The 20,568-nt window shown below is 35.0% G+C and overlaps 2 protein-coding genes across 5 annotated transcripts; both read right to left on the bottom strand.

Moving 5' to 3' along the window:
* Positions 1-1,197: 1,197 nt before the first annotated feature.
* LOC109104759 (protein rapunzel-like) lies at positions 1,198-13,275 on the bottom strand. 3 transcript variants are annotated; one of them, XM_042741693.1, is made up of 3 exons: positions 13,098-13,275; positions 6,983-7,043; positions 1,198-2,798 (listed from the first exon to the last, which is right to left on the bottom strand). In XM_042741693.1, the coding sequence occupies exon 3, from the start codon at positions 2,751-2,753 to the stop codon at positions 2,070-2,072; it is 684 nt and encodes a 227-aa protein (XP_042597627.1). In that variant the 5' UTR covers positions 2,754-2,798; positions 6,983-7,043; positions 13,098-13,275; the 3' UTR covers positions 1,198-2,069. The 3 variants fall into 3 exon arrangements, with proteins under 3 accessions (XP_042597627.1, XP_042597628.1, XP_042597626.1); XM_042741694.1 differs by lacking the exon at positions 13,098-13,275 and adding an exon at positions 12,678-13,048; XM_042741692.1 differs by lacking the exon at positions 13,098-13,275 and adding an exon at positions 10,759-10,825.
* LOC109104760 (protein rapunzel-like) lies at positions 3,718-6,219 on the bottom strand. 2 transcript variants are annotated; one of them, XM_019118037.2, is made up of 3 exons: positions 6,068-6,219; positions 5,358-5,481; positions 3,718-4,825 (listed from the first exon to the last, which is right to left on the bottom strand). In XM_019118037.2, the coding sequence occupies exon 3, from the start codon at positions 4,774-4,776 to the stop codon at positions 4,096-4,098; it is 681 nt and encodes a 226-aa protein (XP_018973582.1). In that variant the 5' UTR covers positions 4,777-4,825; positions 5,358-5,481; positions 6,068-6,219; the 3' UTR covers positions 3,718-4,095. The 2 variants fall into 2 exon arrangements, with proteins under 2 accessions (XP_018973582.1, XP_018973583.1); XM_019118038.2 differs by lacking the exon at positions 5,358-5,481.
* Positions 13,276-20,568: the final 7,293 nt, after the last annotated feature.

The following is a 20,568-nucleotide window of genomic DNA, read 5'->3' as shown; positions in this document are numbered from 1 at the left end:
ATTTCTTTCTTTCTTTCTTTCTTTCTTTCTTTCTTTCTTTCTTTCTTTCAGAATCGTGTGCATATGTTTGCCTTTCCAACTTGACATAAGAGTCTTTGCAAACGTTTCTGGCTGATGGCATGAAATGTCGCAGAACAAGACTCAAGATCTGTCTTCTGTGATGTCACAAGGGGTAAAGTAAAACTATTTAAATGTTTATGTTCTCTTAAATGAAATTTAGGTGTTTAATACAACAGGAAAATACAAATAAAGTAGCTTAGTAATATCTCCCAAACTACTTAGGTTTAATCCTGAATATTTTGGGAGGAAAATGTATTATTTGTGTGAAAGATCATCGATTTGGATCGTTTTGCACGTGGTCCACAAAGCCCCTGCTGGTAGGTGCTGTAACCACACCATTGATTATTATGTTATTTAACGACATGAGTTGTGAAAATGACATGATTTAGTCTTTTTATAAAGTGTATGCCATTGTAAAGACTATCCCTCACAGGCTCGTTTTCATTCGCGTTAAAATTCGATGTGGCGTCTAACATGATTAAATTCTGTGTAGGCAAAACTAATAAAAATTTTATATAGCATAGTAGATGTTTTACCAGAGTCCATTTCGAAAAATGCAAAAGTTCTTAAATTACCTTGTATATCCTTTTGTGTCTGCTGCATTTGATGCATAGATAGCCTACTTTAAATATACAGTCATAACATAGTCTGTATGCACTTTTTTTAACACAAAACGAATGACAAACATTTTAAAATGCAACATAACCAGATTTATTTGTCAAATGATAACGTAGTCAGATCATATGGCAGTTTAAACGGATTATAGCTGCACAGTACATGCTGTTTTTACATATATTAATAATATAGTAGGTGCTATACACACAATATGCATTAAGCAGTATGCTTGTTTTCATATTTTTAGGTCTAAACTCAGTTTATGATCCTTTACTGCCATCAAGTGGCAGAGGAACATCTAACAAGAAAAAAGCTCCTTCAGTTTACGTCAAAATGCAAGCCTTTAACATTCTATTCTATTCTATTTCTTAATATTATATTTATATTGCAAATATATCTTATATATATATATATATATATATATATATGTGTGTGTGTGTGTGTGTGTGATTACATTTCTGATTAATTCTATTAAATATACAGTATATAATGAATTTTAGTGTAAGTCAAAACAACTTGTAATAGTTTTCATTCCTTGTATCTTTATTGAAAAATCTAACGATATTGTACAGCATTATAAGCGCAACAGCATTCCAAAGACTGAATAATAAAAAAATGGTACATTTATGTATATTGCAGTGCTTTATGGATAAATAAATGTGATTAAGGACGAACAAACACGATTATTTAGATGAACTTAAGACTAAACGTGCAGCACTGTACATTGTGCCACTGTATAGCAACCACATTTTTCAATTTATCCAAAATAAAAGGGTCAAAGGAATGCAAAAAGTTTTCTTCAGTTTAGATTTCACCTTTCATATTAAAATATATGCTCTGATAATCTGTTCTAATGGCACAAAAAAAAAAAACACCTTAAATGCACACTTAAATCTATTACTAAATGTGCCAAAAAGATACATAATAAACATGAACGTTTCACATCGAAATTTTGATCTTGGTTTGCACAGACAGTAAATTGCATGCTCTTTATTTTGCAACATTTATGAATATATAGATAGATACATAGTTTCTTTAAATTATATATGTATTTTATAGAACACATTTGTATATACTATATATTTATTCAGGAAACAAGTTGTTCATCAAGTAGTCAATTTTCAAGGTGACACTGCTTATGAGTTTGAATTATGTTTATATAACCACAACCAGCATTCTTTAGGTTAGTGTGACATATCTTGGTCATGTAGTATTAAACTGATTCAAAAACAAAAAACAAGAACTAGATTACAGGAAATGATTGTGTACGCTTCAGCATGACCTGTGGTCATCAGGGAGCTAAAGCTGCAGGTTGATGTAATCTATTAGTTTAAGCGGAAAAGGTAAAGCGCAAAGGCAATAAAGAGCATCGGTTGTGCAGAAAGCTTTCCCGATCACTTGCATCTCCTCAGCACCTCCTGCATCTTCTCCTGCACGTTCCTCATATTCTCTTCCCACTCTTCGTTTCGAGATTCCAAATCATCCCCCAGGATGCCGTAGTAGCCCATCAGAGCGATGAAACCGATGCAGAACAGGTACGCGAGTCGAGTGCAGAGGTTTTCCATGACACCCTGGTCACCCTGCGAATGCTTCATGTAAACATCTAGGATGGGCTGACTGAAGAGTTTGCGCTTCCCCATCACGCCTTCATAAAGCGTGTACATGTTCTGGTCATCTTTATCATTGATGAAACTCTCTACGAAATCATCCTTCTTGCGTTGCACTTGCTCAGGTTTGGCCTCCACAATCTCCATGAATTTGCGGAACTGATTGCGAATGTTTTCTTCTACCTCGTGGTACTGTTTGTCCACCGTTTCCTTCTGGATTTGCAGCAGGGCTTGACGGTTCTGCTGTGAGATTTCGTCCAGGGCTCGATTCACGCTGCCAAATTCACGTTTGAGTTTCTGGATGTCTTCATCGTCCACGTGGTGCAGCACCACCCGGATGAGAGAACCAGCCACACCGAAGATGGGATTGACCACCGCTGCTGCAGACGAGATGGTGGCCACGCATTCCAAAACCTTCACTAGACCCCTCTTCAGCTTCTCTGGGTCATTGAATATCTCATTGTCAGCCATTGTTTACAGAGGAAGATTCTAGGACACTCTTATCGGTTAGTTCACCTAAAGAAGAAAACAGATCACAATCTTAAAGTTAATCAGAATTTAAATCCATCAAAAAAATGTATACATATGTATATATATACACACATATATATAAGTTTATCATTTTAATTTAGTTTAACTTGGTGTAAATCTAATATAAAAATGAATAAAAACTATAGAGACAAAGATTACAAAAAAAACTTAAATTTCAAATGAATTTGAAAACTGAAAATACACAAATAAAAACAATCAAAATATTAATACAACTAATAATAATGAAACAATAATATTAATAAATTATTAATAAAACTATAGTACTATCTAAATGATACAAAGTTAATGCAGGGTTCAATACAGGTTAAAGCTTTTTTTATCGAACTCTCACATTAATTCTGTTAAAATGTGCATATGAACTTGTAAATCTGTTGAAGTTATATATTTAGATTTTTTTAGGCGTTATGTTGTAATGAAAAATATGTACAAAAAATAATAAGTGAATTTTTACACTAAAATCATGCTAACATGCATGTTGTTAAGTCTTGTGGCTATACTTGTAAAACTGAGTATTTACTGTCTAAACAGTGAGTATTTAATGTCTAAGGATTGGCCTCATTCACTTCCATTGTACAGCAAATGCATCAATGTAACCCAGAAAGAAAGAAGTGGAAATTGTAATCAGCATTTTGCCATACATGATGTTAATTGAGTTTAACTTGTACTGAACCTGGAATTTTTCTTACATTTCTTTCATATTAGACTGATCAAGCATTCTGCCTCTGAAACATTGACAAGTTTGCATTTAATGCAAATCAGTGCGATTTCCATATTCACCTGCAGTCTGCTCTCAGTCTTTAGTGTGTTCACATCATGAATTGACTTGGCAGAAATCACATTTGGTCATATAAAATGACAAATAAAGAGACTAACTGCCATGATATGAGAGAAAAAAATAGATTCATTTATTGTGCAAAGAATCAGAGATGTTCCACAAAACATAAGCAAACAATTATATAATAATTCATAAGAACTTGTGTAACTCACATCAAAGGCTCATATGATATTTTAATTTTTTTTGCAATATATTCAGCCACAATAATGACCAAAACATGCTTAACATACTTTTAAAGAAATTAAACCGCGATATACAGTGTTAAGAACTTCGCACTTCTTCAGTATTGCATTGAAAAGTCCATTGGCAAGCAGGAAAAGATTGACCCATTTTACACCCCACACGATTTATTTAAACTTCCTAATTCAAGACTCTCAGCATATGAAATGAATCGTCTCAGCAATCGTTCAGTGCAATGGTCCCACTTCAGTTTTCTTCAGTGCACTGTTCCAGAACTTCTTGCATCTTGGCTTGAATTTCAATGACCCTCGGGCCCCATTTGTCTCTCACTTCATCCTCGTCATCTTCAGTGACGGCGTAGTAGGCCATCAGCGCCATTAGACCGATGTAGAACAGGTGTGCGATGTGAGAGCAACGGGCCTCCATCACCTTTTTGTTTCTTTGGCAGTTCTCCAGGTAAACCTGCAGCATGGGCTTCCCAAACAGAGCGGCACCCTTCACTCCACGGTAATATGTATCTAAGCTCAGATCCATCTGATCATTCTCGTAGATCTTCACAAACTCCTTCATGTGACGATCTGAGTTCTCAGGGTCCAGTTTTACTTTTTCCACCATGGTGTTGAAAGCGTTGTACTGATGCTTGATGATTTCCTCGTGTTTACCATAAGTCTCATTGATTTCGTCGATGCGGATCTGCCGCAGGGTCTGCTTGTTCTTCTCTGAGATGGTTTCCAGCTTCTCATGGATCTGTTTGAAGTCCTTGTTCATTTCATGGTCCTCCTCATCCACGAGGCCTTTCCTGACCACCCCGACCACTGAAGTCACAATCCCAAAGAGAGGATCTATGTTGGAGGCGAAGGAGGAGATTTTCTCCACATAGCACAGCACTTTGACCGCAGTCGCTTTGATCTGCTGTTTTTCTGCCATAGATGGGTCTGAATCTTTGGTTCTTCTAGGCTTTCAGTCTTGGCTGATTCTGAAATGAAAAGAAAACTTGTTTTTAATAAATCACATAAAAACAGAACAGACCATAATAGACCAACATTCCTTGGACATTTGATTTTAAATATACACCAAAAAATGTCTTTGAAACTAATTTTAATTTAGAAATTGCTAGTAAATAAAGAAATGGCATGACATTTTAAAGTAGAAGGACTAAAATAGTATTTTCTTGTAAAATGTACTGAAATAACCTCATAATAACCTAACATTTTGACACTGAACTTGCAGTGAGAAATGCATTGTGGAATCGCCTTCTCTGTTAGAGTATAAATTTATACTGATATATTTAGTTAATTTTCCATTTCATTCAATTATAAAATAGTTCAGTACAATTCAAACTGACTATTTTATTTAGTATCTGTGCACATTTCATATTGTATATGCATATTAGTGTATCATGCTGTTAGCTTAGCAACGAGTGAATTCTCTAAAACTTTTATTTGAGAAGCCTATGTAGAGTTTCCTAAAATGGTTACTTGTGAGGTTTAATGACCATTAAATTCTACCTTAAAAGACAGTGGTAGGTTTTCTAATAGGATTATATTTTCTCTTTCTTTGACCGTAAAAGGTTGCTGTCCAGTTCTGAATCTGCGGTGTCCTGGGTGGTAGTTTTCAACGTTATCTTTTAACCTAATAAATAACAAAAATATAAACTGTTAAATTATACAAAGTTATATACTATAAAAAATCTAAACCTACGTATATAGCAAGATTCAGTTTATTTGTGTCAAGTCTTTGTGCTTTCAGAATGGAAGTTCACAGGAAGTATTGACTCAAATCCACACATTATTTAATAGTAATCAAAAACCGGTTTGCACAGGAAAACAAACAAAACTTGTAATTCTACAACTAAAACAATGCAGTTGATAAGCACGTTGTGCTTGACATACCCTTTATACCACATGGGAAAATGAATGATGTCATACTTGTGGTTTCACTCAAGTTTTCCTTTATTATAATCGAAATATTTTCTAAAAGCAAGAGTTTTTTTCTGTAACATTCAGTTTATCTTTGTCGGTTTGGTAAAATAGGTTTCTAGGCTGAATGAATGGCAGGATGGCTTGTAAACAGGCTAACACAATTAGCTCAAGAGGGAGGTTAGACAAACGGCATCGTTCAGTTACATGAAGCAGCAATATAATTTCATTTTCATGTCTCAGGATGCATGTTTAGTAAAACTTAGAAGCAGAAAAATGTTCTAAGCTACGGATCTTACCTGTAAATACGGCTGTAGCTGCTCAGTTCCTAATGGTGCTGCTGCTGTTTTTGTACAAGCAGCCACCATTTCACTGTCCGGTCTGAGAAAGAGCCCCTCCCCTCTTTGTCATATAAGGGTAGGGTGTGGGAGTGACTCATACCACAGCAATGCTGATTGGTTTAGAAGGGGAAAAAAAAAGTATGCAGCTTTTCTGCAATCCTCTTTCTGAAGAACACGCACACACCCTGCATGGAAAATGGCTGCAATGCGTTCTGCCAAGTTCAGTTATGGATCTTGTCCCTTGTAGACAAGAATGAATAACTAGGGGAGCAGATGAGTAAATCAGAGATTGTTTGGTTTGTCTGTGTAAAAAAGAGGAATAAGAGGAAATTCTGACTTTGACTAGTCTAGTATTAATGCATGAGTCAAAAAAAATATATTACGTGTGTATGTGGGGGAAAAAATAGTTTATAGGCCTCAGTCATCAAACACACTGTGTATAGATAGTAAAACTATTCTTACAGTCAATTAAATAAAAAGGTTCTATTCATTCCACTCGTGCTTCATGAATGAGGTGAGTGTGTAAAAATTTAGGAAGCAGGTATATCTTGTTGTGGCTTTTCTGGTTAAGTGAGAAAAACCCACTGAAGAATGAGCAAAGGATGAATATATGGTGAAAGGAGAGGCTGTCGGGCAACTGTGCATGTCAGCTGCCATTTGAACAGCTGTAAGAGAGTCAAGTTCATGACAGATGCGTGCTGTGAGCTGGGCTTTGTGTGGGTTTGTTTTGTAAATAGAGTGCCAGCAGATTCATTCAGTAGGTAACAAAATAATGTGCATTGTATGATTGGAGGAAAAGGTCACATTTTCACATTGTTTAACAATGATTGAGTGTCGCCTTTAACCAGTTAAGACAGGAAAATAAACTCTTACCCTGCAGTGAGAAAAACTGGATGTCCCAAATGGAGATCTTGTTTTATTTTTTTCCAAGGACCTGGAAAAAAGGAAAGAACTCAAATTCAAAACTCAAACTCAAAAAGAACTTAAATTCAAAAACTTAGCAAAGCATATTCGGAAAGCTTCAGGTCAGTTATCTGTTGAAATTGTAAGAATGACTACTAATAAATCTTGGTAGTATCCGTTAGAATGTTATCAGATGTTTTACACAGCATTCTATTGTTTTCCAGAAAAGATATAAATATAAATCTATATTTGGTAGAGAGTGGTAGGAAAAAAAAATTATTGCTAAACCCTGTTAGGTTATAGAGGATGTCTGTTGTTGTATGTATAAAAAAAATTATCAATGTTTTTTGATATCAAAGTACAATCTGGCTTGTTAAATTATATGACTTTTCATCTGAATATTATGGCATAATCAGAAGCTAAACAATATGGTCATAAAAATATATTTGTTATAGTTCATTTTTGTTAAAACTCAAAAAGCACTTTCAGAGAAGCAACCGGCTATAATGGAAACCGGAAGCACCATTTCCACCTCTCAGCAACTTCAGCTTCATACAGTACCTCACAATTTTGACTATGTCTATAGACATCTATATCAGACAAATGATCAACACTGATGTACCAGTCTTTATAGGCCTACCTTCAGGTGATCAAAGGTCACATGACCATACAATATTATCATGATAACAACAATATCAAAACAATGACAAATCAACCAAGGAAAATCATCCAAAAAAATAACAAATAAATAAATGAAACAAAACATATAAAGCTATGCAAAATACAAGAATACAATTCTTAATGTATTAATCAATAACATTAATTAATACCTGCCTACATACATAAATACAACTAATAACCACAAAACATCTATTATATAATAATAGATATCTTTTAAAGAAATGGACGAATATCAAAGTCCTCATTTAATCCTCTAGGGGACAACGTGTCTAGTGTATAAATCCAAAAGACCTCACGCTGAAAAAGCAATTTGTTAATATCACCTCCGCGACACGAACACTTAACTACCTCAATGCCGATGTACTGAAGAGTGAAAACTGAGTGTCTCGAAACTGCAAAGTGCTGTGCTACTGGGCTTTTTGGTCTTCGGAGGTCTGCTCGTTTTACCAATATAACGTAAACCACAGGGGCAAGGCAACAGGTAAATGACATTTACATTTAGTAATTTATGGAAGCCCATTTCCGCCACTGAATAAAAAATAAAACAAGGTAATTGCGACTTTATATCACACAATTTTGAGAAAAGAATTGTCAGAATTGTGAGATAAAAAGTCACAATTACCTTGTTTTATTTTTTATTTAGTGGCGGAAACAGGCTTCCATAGTTATTTAAAATTTTCAAAGAATCAAGACTGTGACAAAAGGGTTCCACTGACACTGATTACTTAAAATGTAAACAAAACAAACATTTACTGTTAAAATATCTGATTAAAAGATCTTTTTTTGTGACATGTAAAAACATGTAAAATATGGGATGAGACAGCAAAGATGAAGATATATATATATATATATATATATATATATATATATATATATATATATATATATATATATATATATATATATATATATATATATATATATATATATATGAGCAAGATGTAGTATTAATTTACCAGGTTATCAAAGTTTTTTATATCACTTCATGGCTCAAAGACTATGACTAATATTATGGCACTATAACTCTGAAGAAGCATAAAAATGGTTATACAATTTATTTTTTCTTTTTCTTGAGATGAGATTGTTGGCATGGCAAATAAATGTCTGAACTACAACTTCTTAAAGCCATTAAACAGTAACACATCCACATGCTATCAATGTTTTTTGATGTCAAAGTACATTATGGCTCAATAAATAATATGACTTCACAGGAATATTATAGCATAATTCTTCAGAAGTATGGCTATAGTACAGTAGCTATGAACATATAAAAGTTAATTTATGTTAAAACTTAAAAAGCACTTTTTAACAGGGCAGCAGACTGCTGTATGAAGCTTTGGCAAATTCATTCACTCACTTTGAAGAATTATCTTCAATCAGTGAAGTTTAACATTTACACTTGTGCATGGGAGAAAATTTTGTAGTAGTTCTGTTCTAGTATTTCTAGTTTATGAGAGAAGAGGGTGTGAATTAAAGTTCACAGAACAATTATGTCTTGTGATGTGATAGTAGCTATAATGCAGCTGCCTTTAGGGGTTAAAACTCGTCTCCTGTCCAACTGTTGACTATGATAGGACTGTACTGAGAGCTTACAGGAACAATTTATTAAGCAAAAGAAAAAGGGCTGCACCTCTAAATGAGAGAATGAGCGCACGTTTACTTTTCCCATTAGAGACACAGACCCTTGTTCCTGATCCATCCAGAGGGGGCAGTAATTTACATTTTAAGATTTCTGATAAAAACGGCACACAGTGACAAAATGAAAGGGTGTCATTGATGTCCCCAAGAGGACTAAAATGTAACACTTTAAATGCTGGATGGTTTTAGGATATGAATATCAAAGTTGCACCTACATCCTCTATTCTTCCGTTCTTTCGGTATTTAACCCTTTAGTTTATATATATATATATATATATATATATATATATATATATATATATATATATATATATATAAAAATTAGGTCATCATTTATATGAAAATCATTTATATTAACTTAATTACTCATTTAAATTTAATTAAACTTCCCACCATTTTCATGGACATATGACACATATAAAATCAAAAAATGAATCATTAGTGATTAATATGATATATTAACTGATGGGTCATCTTCATCAATGCCAGTCTAACAGCAAATTTTAGTTATAGCTTTAAAGTCTATATAGTTTTATATGGATGATATAAATTACCTTTACCTAGTCCATGTCAAAAACTAAACAAGAGCCCTCTAAAGTGACTAATCAGAGACTAGTCCATACTATGCACTTAACTAGTCCCATTCTCTAGGCTTAACTTAAAAAAAAAAAACGGTTTGAGTTTCCTTTTAGTTAGCAATACTAACCATAACTTTGATTATTAATTACTTAACTGTAAAGATGATTATTTTTCCTGCAGTTTTATTTGAAAATGGTTTTATATGCTTGAACACGGTTTTATATGCTTGAACACAGAGATAACCAACACAGTGTCGAGTGAGTCAGGAAGAAACCCGTCCCAACAACATTCACTACTCTAAGGGGCGGCCATCTTTAAAGCACTCTAACAGCAAAATTGTCTTGCACAATCACACAAATAAACAATAATATATATGATTTACATGCTTTTAGCACATTTAAGTGTGTTTTATTCATCAAGCACCATCATTTACATGCTTCCTCTCTTTCTTTTCTACAGCATTGTCTACATGTCAAATTGGCCACTTCCCCTGGACAGGCAGCCAAGGGATAAAGACACAACAATTGCAGACCATCTTTATCAAGCTAAAGCGCAACAATACAACATCTTCCTGCATTTTCCCAACTGATGTGAGTATTTTAAAGAGTCTGATGCCCATTTGAAGCAGCTCACTTCAGCCAGCTGCTGTGTGCCCTGTTATAGCTCCCCCTAGCAGCTCCCTCCATATCTCCTTGTTCATGCTAACCATGATATCTATTCTCACCCTATACAGACGCCATGTCAAGACCTGTAAAAATCCATATGGCATGCATCAGGGCCAATGTACATCCCAATGAGCAGATCCATCCATTAGTGGCCTGGCCATTGGAGAACACAGCTCCTCTTACCTCTTCAGATTGCCACCTTCCTCTCTAAAGTCCCAATCCCGACTGTACTTCTTCTTCCCAGCAAACACTGCAATAGAGGCTCTTCCATTTTTAGCTCAGTATGGAGGGGTGTTCAAATTGGACTATACCATTTAAATTGGTGTACAGATGGCTCAAAAGGGGCCCTTTGGTCACCATATAATGCAAGTCTCCACTTGCTCCATTGCCGAGGCATATATGAACCCCTATTGAACAGCCCCCTCATCAAGCCACATATGACCTCACCCAATGGCATTCAGATATTTCAGGCTTCCACCAGTCAGATAGTCTATACAGAGAGCCGACTGTCACTTCTGGAGGCAGCTGAGGGCGCAGACAGGCTCCAAACAGGCCAGCTGCCAAGCTTTGCCATTGGGTACAACTGGTGCAAAGCTATTCATGGGGTACTTTTTATTAAAATAAAGTTTTAATAATTAATTAAAGGTTAGAATGAACCAAATGTATTAAAATAAGGTAATGAAATATGAGCCATCTATTGCATATGCTGGCACAGAGTTAAAAAGGACACCCTTCCAATGGTGTCAATGTGTTTCCAAATAGGACACCTGTTTCTAGCAATAATAATAAAAAAAAAAGCTGTAATGAGCTTTAGCAGTGGAATTTAAAATATATTTTAAGGTACACTGATCAACAGATATATATGTATGGATTTGAGTCCAATCAGTGTTTAATCGTTGTCTAATAACAATATGAAGTGCCTCTTTATCATCATTTCTGATGGCAGATATTTCCAAGCTACTGTTCCTTTAAATACAACAAATATGCTCTAAAATTAGCAGTTTAATTATCTCTTTAATGCATGAATCAGCATACAATAACAATGATCATCCAATAAGATGAGAAATTATAAACAACCCATTACATTTCTGGGGATCATGCATCATAATGTGCTGCAACTTGCAAGTACTTTATATTTGTTCTAGACATGCAGAGACACAAAAGCAGGCCATTTTGTCTGTAAAATGGTGCAAACACAGGATATGTGTTTTAATTGTCATGGCTAGAATATTCTGACATCTCAAAATATAATGTCTGCTGAAACTGAAAATAACTCCTGCATAAACATTCATCCGAATGCACAAAGGTGTGAAGTCACAGGATGAGTTATATATAGAGCTGTTAAAAAAAGAAGACATCTGGGTATTGAAATGCATATATAGGCATACACAAGGTTGTTGTTTTTTAAATCTGTAATTGTATTTTTGCTCAGAATGTCTCACATACATTTTAATATTTATCTGCTAATTAATGTAGTTTAATTTCTAATGTCAAATAACTATGTACCAGTTAGTAGTACCATGGTGGCTTGTATTTTAAATAAATTGTGTGCATACATTAATTGTGGTAAGCACATTTACTACTTTAAAATCATTATTATTCCATCACAACTTTAATTCAAAATGTTAAACTTTTAGAATGCATTTCAATTCAAAAAGCTAATTAAAAGCACCTGACTAACGTCAGAGTTTTTATTATTATTATTATTATTATTATTATTATTATTATTATTATTTTTTACAGTTTATTCCAATTATGTCTATGCAGTATTTTGTCTCATGTTGTGCATACTTTTGAGAGGCCAGAAGTACATTGGTAAGTCTTACAACCCTCCCAATCTGCTCAGCCATCAAATTTCAATTTTTTTTAGCATTTAAATGAAAACCTTGTGTGAGTTTTATATATAAAATAAAACAAAAGAACCTGCAAATTAAGATGACACAAGGTCGGGATGGTGGTGGTCCTATGATTTTACGGCGTTCCTGGTTTTTAACTGGGTAAACAGGTGCCCTGCAACACTCATTGGTGCAGTAGCAGTGTGTGCTAGCTTTAAGCATGCTTAGAAACAAAACTGACTGAAACTAAATAATAAAAACGCTTACCGGCGTTGCGCAAAAACTGAAGGAAAAATATGGTGCGCCAAACCAAACTATAGCCGCGGGTGGGATGTTTTGTTAAAACAGCAATAGGCCTAATTGAGAACAAAACATTAAATCATTTAAACATTTAAAATGCTCACGTAGCCTATCAGTGCGAACTGCAAATACTATCCAACATCCAAGTGTAGGATTATTTTCAGACAGGCATCCGTTAACTGCCCGACGCCACGTGTTGTTATCCCAAACAAACAAGTGCGGCATCACTCTAGGTAGGCTGTAGACTACGCGGCCTGTGAAGTCTGATCTAATGCGAGACATCTGCGAGAAGTCGTCTGCAAATGATAACTGGTTCTGGTATGACGCCAGGAATTAAGACAATATATAACGGTAGGACAAAAACATAAATGTCAAAACGGGACTCACGCTTAATGTTCATGGATTGCTTTCAAAGATTTTGTTAATGCGTCGCGTCCGTCAGTTCTTTTGATGGACGTCAGCACAGCATTACTAATTTGTACCCAGAAGTGAGCAAATGCCTTGTCCAAATACCCACACTTGCGGTCTTTACACTTGACCACTTGACTATACTTATATGACGTATTTCCTATATTTAGCCCAAGTGTTCAAGTGAGAGTGAAGACCACAAGTGTGTGTAGGACTTTTCATTACCTGATGGGACAGACTTATAGTGTTGTAAATATGCAAGTGTTTACATAGCTTTATTTTAATCAAAATTTTAAATACTTTGCATTTTAAAATCAACTTCTAAATAGGATGTTCAGTAGTCCCTATAACATGACATAATTTAATTAGATATTATTCAATTCTGTATTCAAGATACTGTGGATTTAGTGTGTGTTAAGGGCACTGCGCTTTGGCGTTTTTAAGAACTGGGACAGTCTTGTGCATTTACTTCCTGTCGTGCACACGTGCTCTCAAGTGGCTAAGACCGCACGTGTGGGTATTTGGACAAGGCCAAACTCTCCTTTTGAGGAGATTTTCATTCTGTCTGAGGTCAGACATTAATTAAAGGGGTGGTTGATTGCGATTTCACTTTTTAAACGTTAGTGTGTAATGTTGCTGTTTGAAAGTTGCAGTGCTGAAAGTTCAATGCAAACAGAAATATCATCTTTTAAAATTCTGGCAGTTTAATGCCTACAAAAATGGCTGATAAGGGACTACAATGAGCTTCTTCCCAGGTCCATTACGTCACAAACCCAGATAAACCCCGCCCCCGGGAACACACAACAAAGAGGGCAAGGCCATGTTGTGCTGCTTTAGAGAAGGGGAAGAGAAATGGGGTGCATGTAAAATTCTGTTTATATATGAATCGTGATTCTGTCTTCTAACGATTCTAATGGATTCACAAGTTTCAAAACCAATGTTCTAAAGCAGCGGTTCTCAATCCTGTTTCTCGCGTGGCCCTGCTCTTTCTCTCTCCCTCTCTCTTTCTCTCTCTCTCTCCCTCTCCCTCTCATTCAGATCGTCAGATCAGCTCCAACAAACTGTTCCATTTATACACTTATTTTCAAATAGCAATGAGAAGTGTTATACATGGACGCGTGTACGGTTGCTAACCGTATATTAAAAGCTAACAGAAGCAGTAGCATTTACAAACAACAGCGTATCTAAAAGTATGAGACAACATCAAACAAACATACAATTAAGAGCAGTGCTAGCACAGGTTCCTCTTCATTAATATTCTCTCCGTCTCAGTCGGGCTCAAATTGATAAGCAGTATAGAGGACGTCATTGTTTACAATACAACTGGAGCACATTCTGAGCTTGAGGGGCGGGATGTTCAGGGTCCGAGCCCTGGTTCGTCACATGTGGTTCTTCACTCAAGTACGGCGGCCGCCGCTCACTCTAGCCCGCAGTGTGTGACGCTGTGTAACACATTTTATGGAGGTCTGTTTGGCCTGAACCTGCAGAGTAGCCTACAATTGGTCTGTGCTCAAAGGCTGTTCTATAAAGTGGGGCAGTTCCAACTTTGCAAGGACAGTCTGGCGCTTCTGACTCACAGCTTTTAAGTAAATTTTTTATATTTAAAGAATTTGCCACTGATGATTCAAACTCAAGTTTTGAGCAGTGTAGAGTAGCGCTTGTTGTTTGTTGTTTCTTCAATCACAAATGCAGACATGGTTTTATGTTTACGCGGCACGATACGCAACGCGTAAAAACACACTATAAGTCATTATCATCAGTAATTATGTTCCCACTGGATGTAACAAATGCCTCGTTTGTAATGGGTTTATTGGTTTTGACTCGTCGCACTGGGAGACGGCATCACAGTATGTTAAGCAGTGTAACATTCCCATCATACGCTTAAGGTATTCAGCCAATCACAACGCACTGGATAGCTGGCCAATCAGAGCACACTTCGCTTTTCAGAACGATGAGTTTTGTAAAAATCGACGCATTTCAGAAAGGCGGGGCATAGAGGAGCACCAATAAAGTACATTACGTGGAAAATAATGTGTTTTTTGAACCTTTAACCACATAAACACATTGAATTACACCAAATACACAACATAATGTTCTTTTTAGCAACGTCGTATGACTCCTTTAATAAAATTACCAGGCAAGCTTGTTGATTTAAAAGAGTCTTGCATTAAAGATTATTTTTACTTTACTTGTTCTTTCTTTTTTGGTTTTGCGTTTTTGTTTAATGGATTTTAATTTATTTATTTATGTATTTATTTATTTATTTATTTATTTATTTAAATCAGCTTCCTCTGATTATGAAACTTTGTATTTGTTCTGCAGTAAATATAGTATTGGCGTAAATCATCTGGCAGATTACAAGATGAACAAGGTGTAAGTGTGCATTAAAAGTCCCAGTGGGTGATAGGCACAATATTAAAGTGTTTTAAAATGTTTTTCTGTGAAGTATCATGTCTGACAATTTATCAATGCTTTATATTGATTTAAAAACATTTTATATACCCTTCAAGCTCCTAAAGGAAATTGACAAATTATAATGTTGTGTTAAAATATATTTTAATAATATTCTATTGACACACGATATACTGTACTATGAAATGCCAAATAAAGCCTGTTCCACCTTATGTGCAGTTGTCTTCACCTACAGTATATTGCATGAGTCCATATTGTCCATATATTAAAAGTTGTGATTACACAATATAACCACATTGATGTGAAAATTAAGTATGAAAAAAATGCCATATTGTTAAGTGATTAATTATCCCATATGGTGTGTGTTAGTGTTAATGCTTGATGATCAAAACCTTTGGTGTACTTTACCCATATCTTTCTTTTATCAATATTACTTAGAAACTGGAGTAATAATATGTTTTTCTGGTGTTTTAGAAAAAAATGATATATCTTACTTTTCATGACTGCACCACAACAGATGGAGAAAGATCAGGGAACATTTGACTTCTCATGATATGACCCATTCAGTGCTTTATGGCTGAATGTAATGAACATTATTCAAAAAGAGTAGACGGCCTTTCAAAACTTCTTCAGTACTCACTCATACAGTATAATGCCACATTTAAGGCATGTGACATAAATGGAAAATTCCTGATGGATCATAGGAGCTCTGTCTGAGTGTTGGGTACTGTCCATGGTGCTGTAGCATTTCTGTGACTTCCTTCTTTTTCTTGGAATTGTACAGGTAGGTTGGTAAGGTAGATCGTGTAATTTGTTTTTCTTTGTTTGTTAGATTACTTTAAGTTACAGTTTGATTATGTTATCCTCACACATGCTTCTAGAGCCACTGGGAAATAAGCTGCAGAGAAAATCCGTTTTTGTCAAGTAGCAACAAGTCCAGAGCTCATGTACTATGGCATAAGCGTATGTTGGACGGACGAAATATTTCCATGCCAATGCAACAATGGCAAGAACAATACGTCTTTAATCTATAGTGAACAAAACCGTGCCCACGTACCCTGAGCTCTTGACAAAGTCCACTTCAGATAATAGCAGGACGAGTACATTTTTGCATAAGTTTTTTGCTTCAGTTAACTTTCTTCTCGCGTTTCTTCGTGTTCTTTTATCATTTTTAAACGTTGCCTTTAAGTTTCGTTCTCTGTTTTTCCGAGACCTGAAGAAGTAGAAGAAGAAAAGCCACTCTGAATAAATCCAGTAGTGCGCTCTTAAAGTGTTTTATTGGTATCAAGGCGCTAACTTGAAACAGATTATCTTTGAACTGTTACTTATTTTAATGTAGCATACTGTAATTGAACGCGGTTTTACTCCATTACATGATGTTTATAACCAGCAGCTCCCATTCTTTCCCACAAGTAGTTTCAATAGCAGCAGTATTACAACAAATAACGTGACTCTAATCCTATAATTAATCGATTTCGTAGTTTTTACGGCAAGCGGCATAGGCCTAAATAACTCTTCTATCTAAACCCAACTTTATTCAATGGTGTAATGATGTAAAACTCTTATAAAAATCTTTAAAATGTGTTATGAACAAGAAAGCCCTTAAGTTGACTTCTGTTTTGGATTTGTATAGTTTAATTTAAAAGCCGTTTTTTATGTTTCTTATGTACTTATTTTTCTTTCTGGTTCAGTTTGGTTTATTTTGACGCTTTAATTAATTTATAATTTATTTATTTGTTTGTTGTTGTTGCTGTTTTATTTTTGGTTATGCTCAACCAAGGCTGAATAAGATTGGATTTATTTTGGAATGTGATTATGTACCTTGTTTGGTTGTAAAGCTGATGCATTAAACAAACAAACTTCTCTCTTCCGTTGATCAGAGGCACTGAGAAGTGTTACGTCCACAACACAGCGCCTCCCAGTGGACAACTTTGTGCTGCACTGTAAACGACCAGAAAGGGTCACTTCATTTGGATATTTTTAAACTTGTTTTAAATTGATATAAGGGACACGGAGGAGAAAGGTTAAAGCTTCTTGAGGTGAGGAGAAGCGTTTAAAAAGATGCTAACGAAAACTAAAAAGCCAAGAAGAAGCGTTACACTGAGTTTACAAGATTATATGAAACCTCTTTAAACCTTAGCAAAACTACAATCTTTTAAGTAGGATATATGTGTTTTGCCCCTACTTTTAAAATCTACAAGCCACGGTCCCCCTGTCTTCCTTTACACGTCCTGTAAAATAAAATAAAAAACTCTGGAAAAAATGGAATATCAAATATAAAGTAAAAAAAAAAAAAGGCTTCAGATTTATTCTATGGGAAATTTGCAAAAAGTTGAAATTGCAGTGTCACCAATCCACCACCAGAGGGAAGTATACATCTGACCAAACAGCAGTGGACACAAAGCTGACCTCACGGACATACAACTGTTTCAGGTTTGAACTCTTCATTCCTCCACCTTCACAAATATTGATTTTTTCTTCGTGTGTGTGTCGATAGCATCATCCAAACAGCTGTCAAAGCATATGTAGCCTGCCATTGCCTTAGGCTAAAGCTAAACACATACTCAAACACACACAAAAGATGCAAAAACTTGGCCAATGCATAATGCGGTACTAAACATATGCGTTATTGTGTTACTGTAGCAGTTAATAAGGAATTCTAAAATACATAAAGAATATATAACATTTGCTTCACTTTGGCAGTCTCACACATTAACACGAAGTTGCTCTTTACAGAGTACTTCTGATAAATATGTAAATTTAAAATGAAATTCATCCTCATGTAATTTAAAACCCCCTTTTTTCTTGTGGAAAAGTTTAGCAGAGTGCTCCTTTCCATATACTTTTAATATAATGAAAGTGAATGAGAACAGATACCAGTCAAGCTCAAAAATTTATTCAATCATTCAGTTGATTTTTATATGCATTTTATTAATTTAATGTAATTTTATATATTAAGTTTTTTTTTTTTTTTTGGAGCTCAACAGCATTTCACTTTCATTGTGTGGAAAAGAACATGATGTAATAGTACTTTTAACATGATTTTGTGTTCGACAGAAGAATAATACCAAAGTAATGGTTTGAAACAACATGGGTGTGAGTACATAAGTGTCTTTTTTGGTGAATTATTTCTTTTAGTCTCAAAACGCACCAGCAGCCTCATTATTTACAAATGTTTTTTCGCAAACACAAATCTGAAGCATCACACTTTCCCCCGTGTTAGTGCTAGTGACACTTGTAGTTGGTGGAAGTGTTGGTTTTATCAGAGGATGCAGTAGCAAGGTTTTATCACTCTCGAGGCTTCGTGTGGTTGTTCAGTGAAGTGACCCGGATTCTAAAGCAAAGTGGTGGAGGTGTTGTGGAGGGGGGCTCGTATGATGAGAGTGGATTAGAGATGGAGGGTGGGGGGTTATGGGTGATGCAGTATTGCAGCTGTGCGTGTGCTTCTGTGTCTGTGTGTGATTACGGGGGGCAGGAAAGGTTCAGAAGTGTTGGAGCAGAAAATCTCTCTTCTCTCTCCTCCTCCTCTTTCTCTTTCTGTCACCGGGCCAGACGTAAAGCAACAGCAATTTGTGCGATTTCACAGCTCACTGGATCCCAAAAAAAACTCTGACAGCCTTATACTGAGAAAGGAGGAGAGGCGAGGAGAAATGGAGGGGTAGAATGATGTTATGAACTGAACAAGGGGAATTTGAAGGACCGGGGAAAATGGAAATATGTGGGATGAGGAAAACTACAGCGACTATTACAGTGACTTGTCGACTTGTTTTGCTTTAGATCCAAAGTGGCGACTCAAAACAGTACTGATATTGTAAACAGAAACAAAAATGTTAATTGAAATATTAATATTAACATGAAATGTGTAGCTGCAACAGTATATTTAAATATGAAAATATGGCATCAACATAAAATGAACAGTGAAAAAGACTTGAAAAACATAAACTTGGAAAAAACAAACCTTGGTTGGTGGCAACCATGTTTTTGTTTTTACTTAATGTGAGTGATTATTTTTTTGTTGTATTGTTTGTATTTTCTTTTTCCTGCAGTAGTTTTGTTTATGTTTTTCAAGGGCTCATCACACAACCTGTCCATGTTGATATTTCTTGAATTTACACAAAAAAATAAATAAAAAGAGTTTAGTATAACGAACAGCCATTGATGGCTCTATCTATCTATCTTATTTTTTGTTTTAAGATTTTCTGCATGGTTTGAAAGGAAATTTAAAATTTTGCGTTCAGTAGATTTCTTATTTTATTTTAAGAAATTAATATTTTTATTTAGCAAGCCTGAATTCCATTGATCAAAAGTGACAGTAAAGACATTTATATTGATGCAAAAAAGAATCCTGAAAAATATTAAGCAGCACAACTTTTTTTTAGCATTGATAATAATAAGAAATGTTTCTCGAGCAGCAAATCAGCATATTAGAATGATTTCTGAAGGATCATGTGACACTGAAGACTGGAGTAATGACGCTGAAAATTCAGCTTTGAATTTTGATTAAAAAAAAATTATTATTAACTATTAAACTAAGATAAAAAGTTGCAGTTAACTTATTATTTTTTTTTATCCCATGCCACAAACAAGCTTCCAAAGAAAACAGCTATATTTAATTATACAAATATTTCACAATATTCCTATTTTTACTGCATTTTTGCTCAAATAAATGAAGCCTTAGTGACTATAAAAGACTTTTGACGAAAAAAAGTGTATAAAATACCTAAAAAGATTCTGCAGATTTATTTCTACATATTTGTCTTTTGTGTCTTCCATTTGTGAGTCTTTTGCTGGTTTAGAAACTATACAATGAGCTCAGCATAAAATCTGAGTCTGATGATCTCATTATCTCTATATTTTTTTGTGAGTTTTATGTTCTTTTTGATTTTGTGTTTGTGTGGCCTTTTCCTTCATCTAATATTCAGAGATGTGTCACTGTTAACCCCAGAAAAACCTCTGAAGCTGTTCTGAATGCATAATGCTGTCTCCCGGACAATTACGGTGTTTGCAGACAAGCGAGCGAGAAACTTGTGCAATAATT

This window comes from Cyprinus carpio, chromosome B16 (genome assembly GCF_018340385.1).
Source record: "Cyprinus carpio isolate SPL01 chromosome B16, ASM1834038v1, whole genome shotgun sequence".
NCBI classification, from domain to species: Eukaryota; Metazoa; Chordata; class Actinopteri; order Cypriniformes; family Cyprinidae; genus Cyprinus; species Cyprinus carpio.
This window is presented reverse-complemented; position numbering and strand designations above follow the sequence as displayed.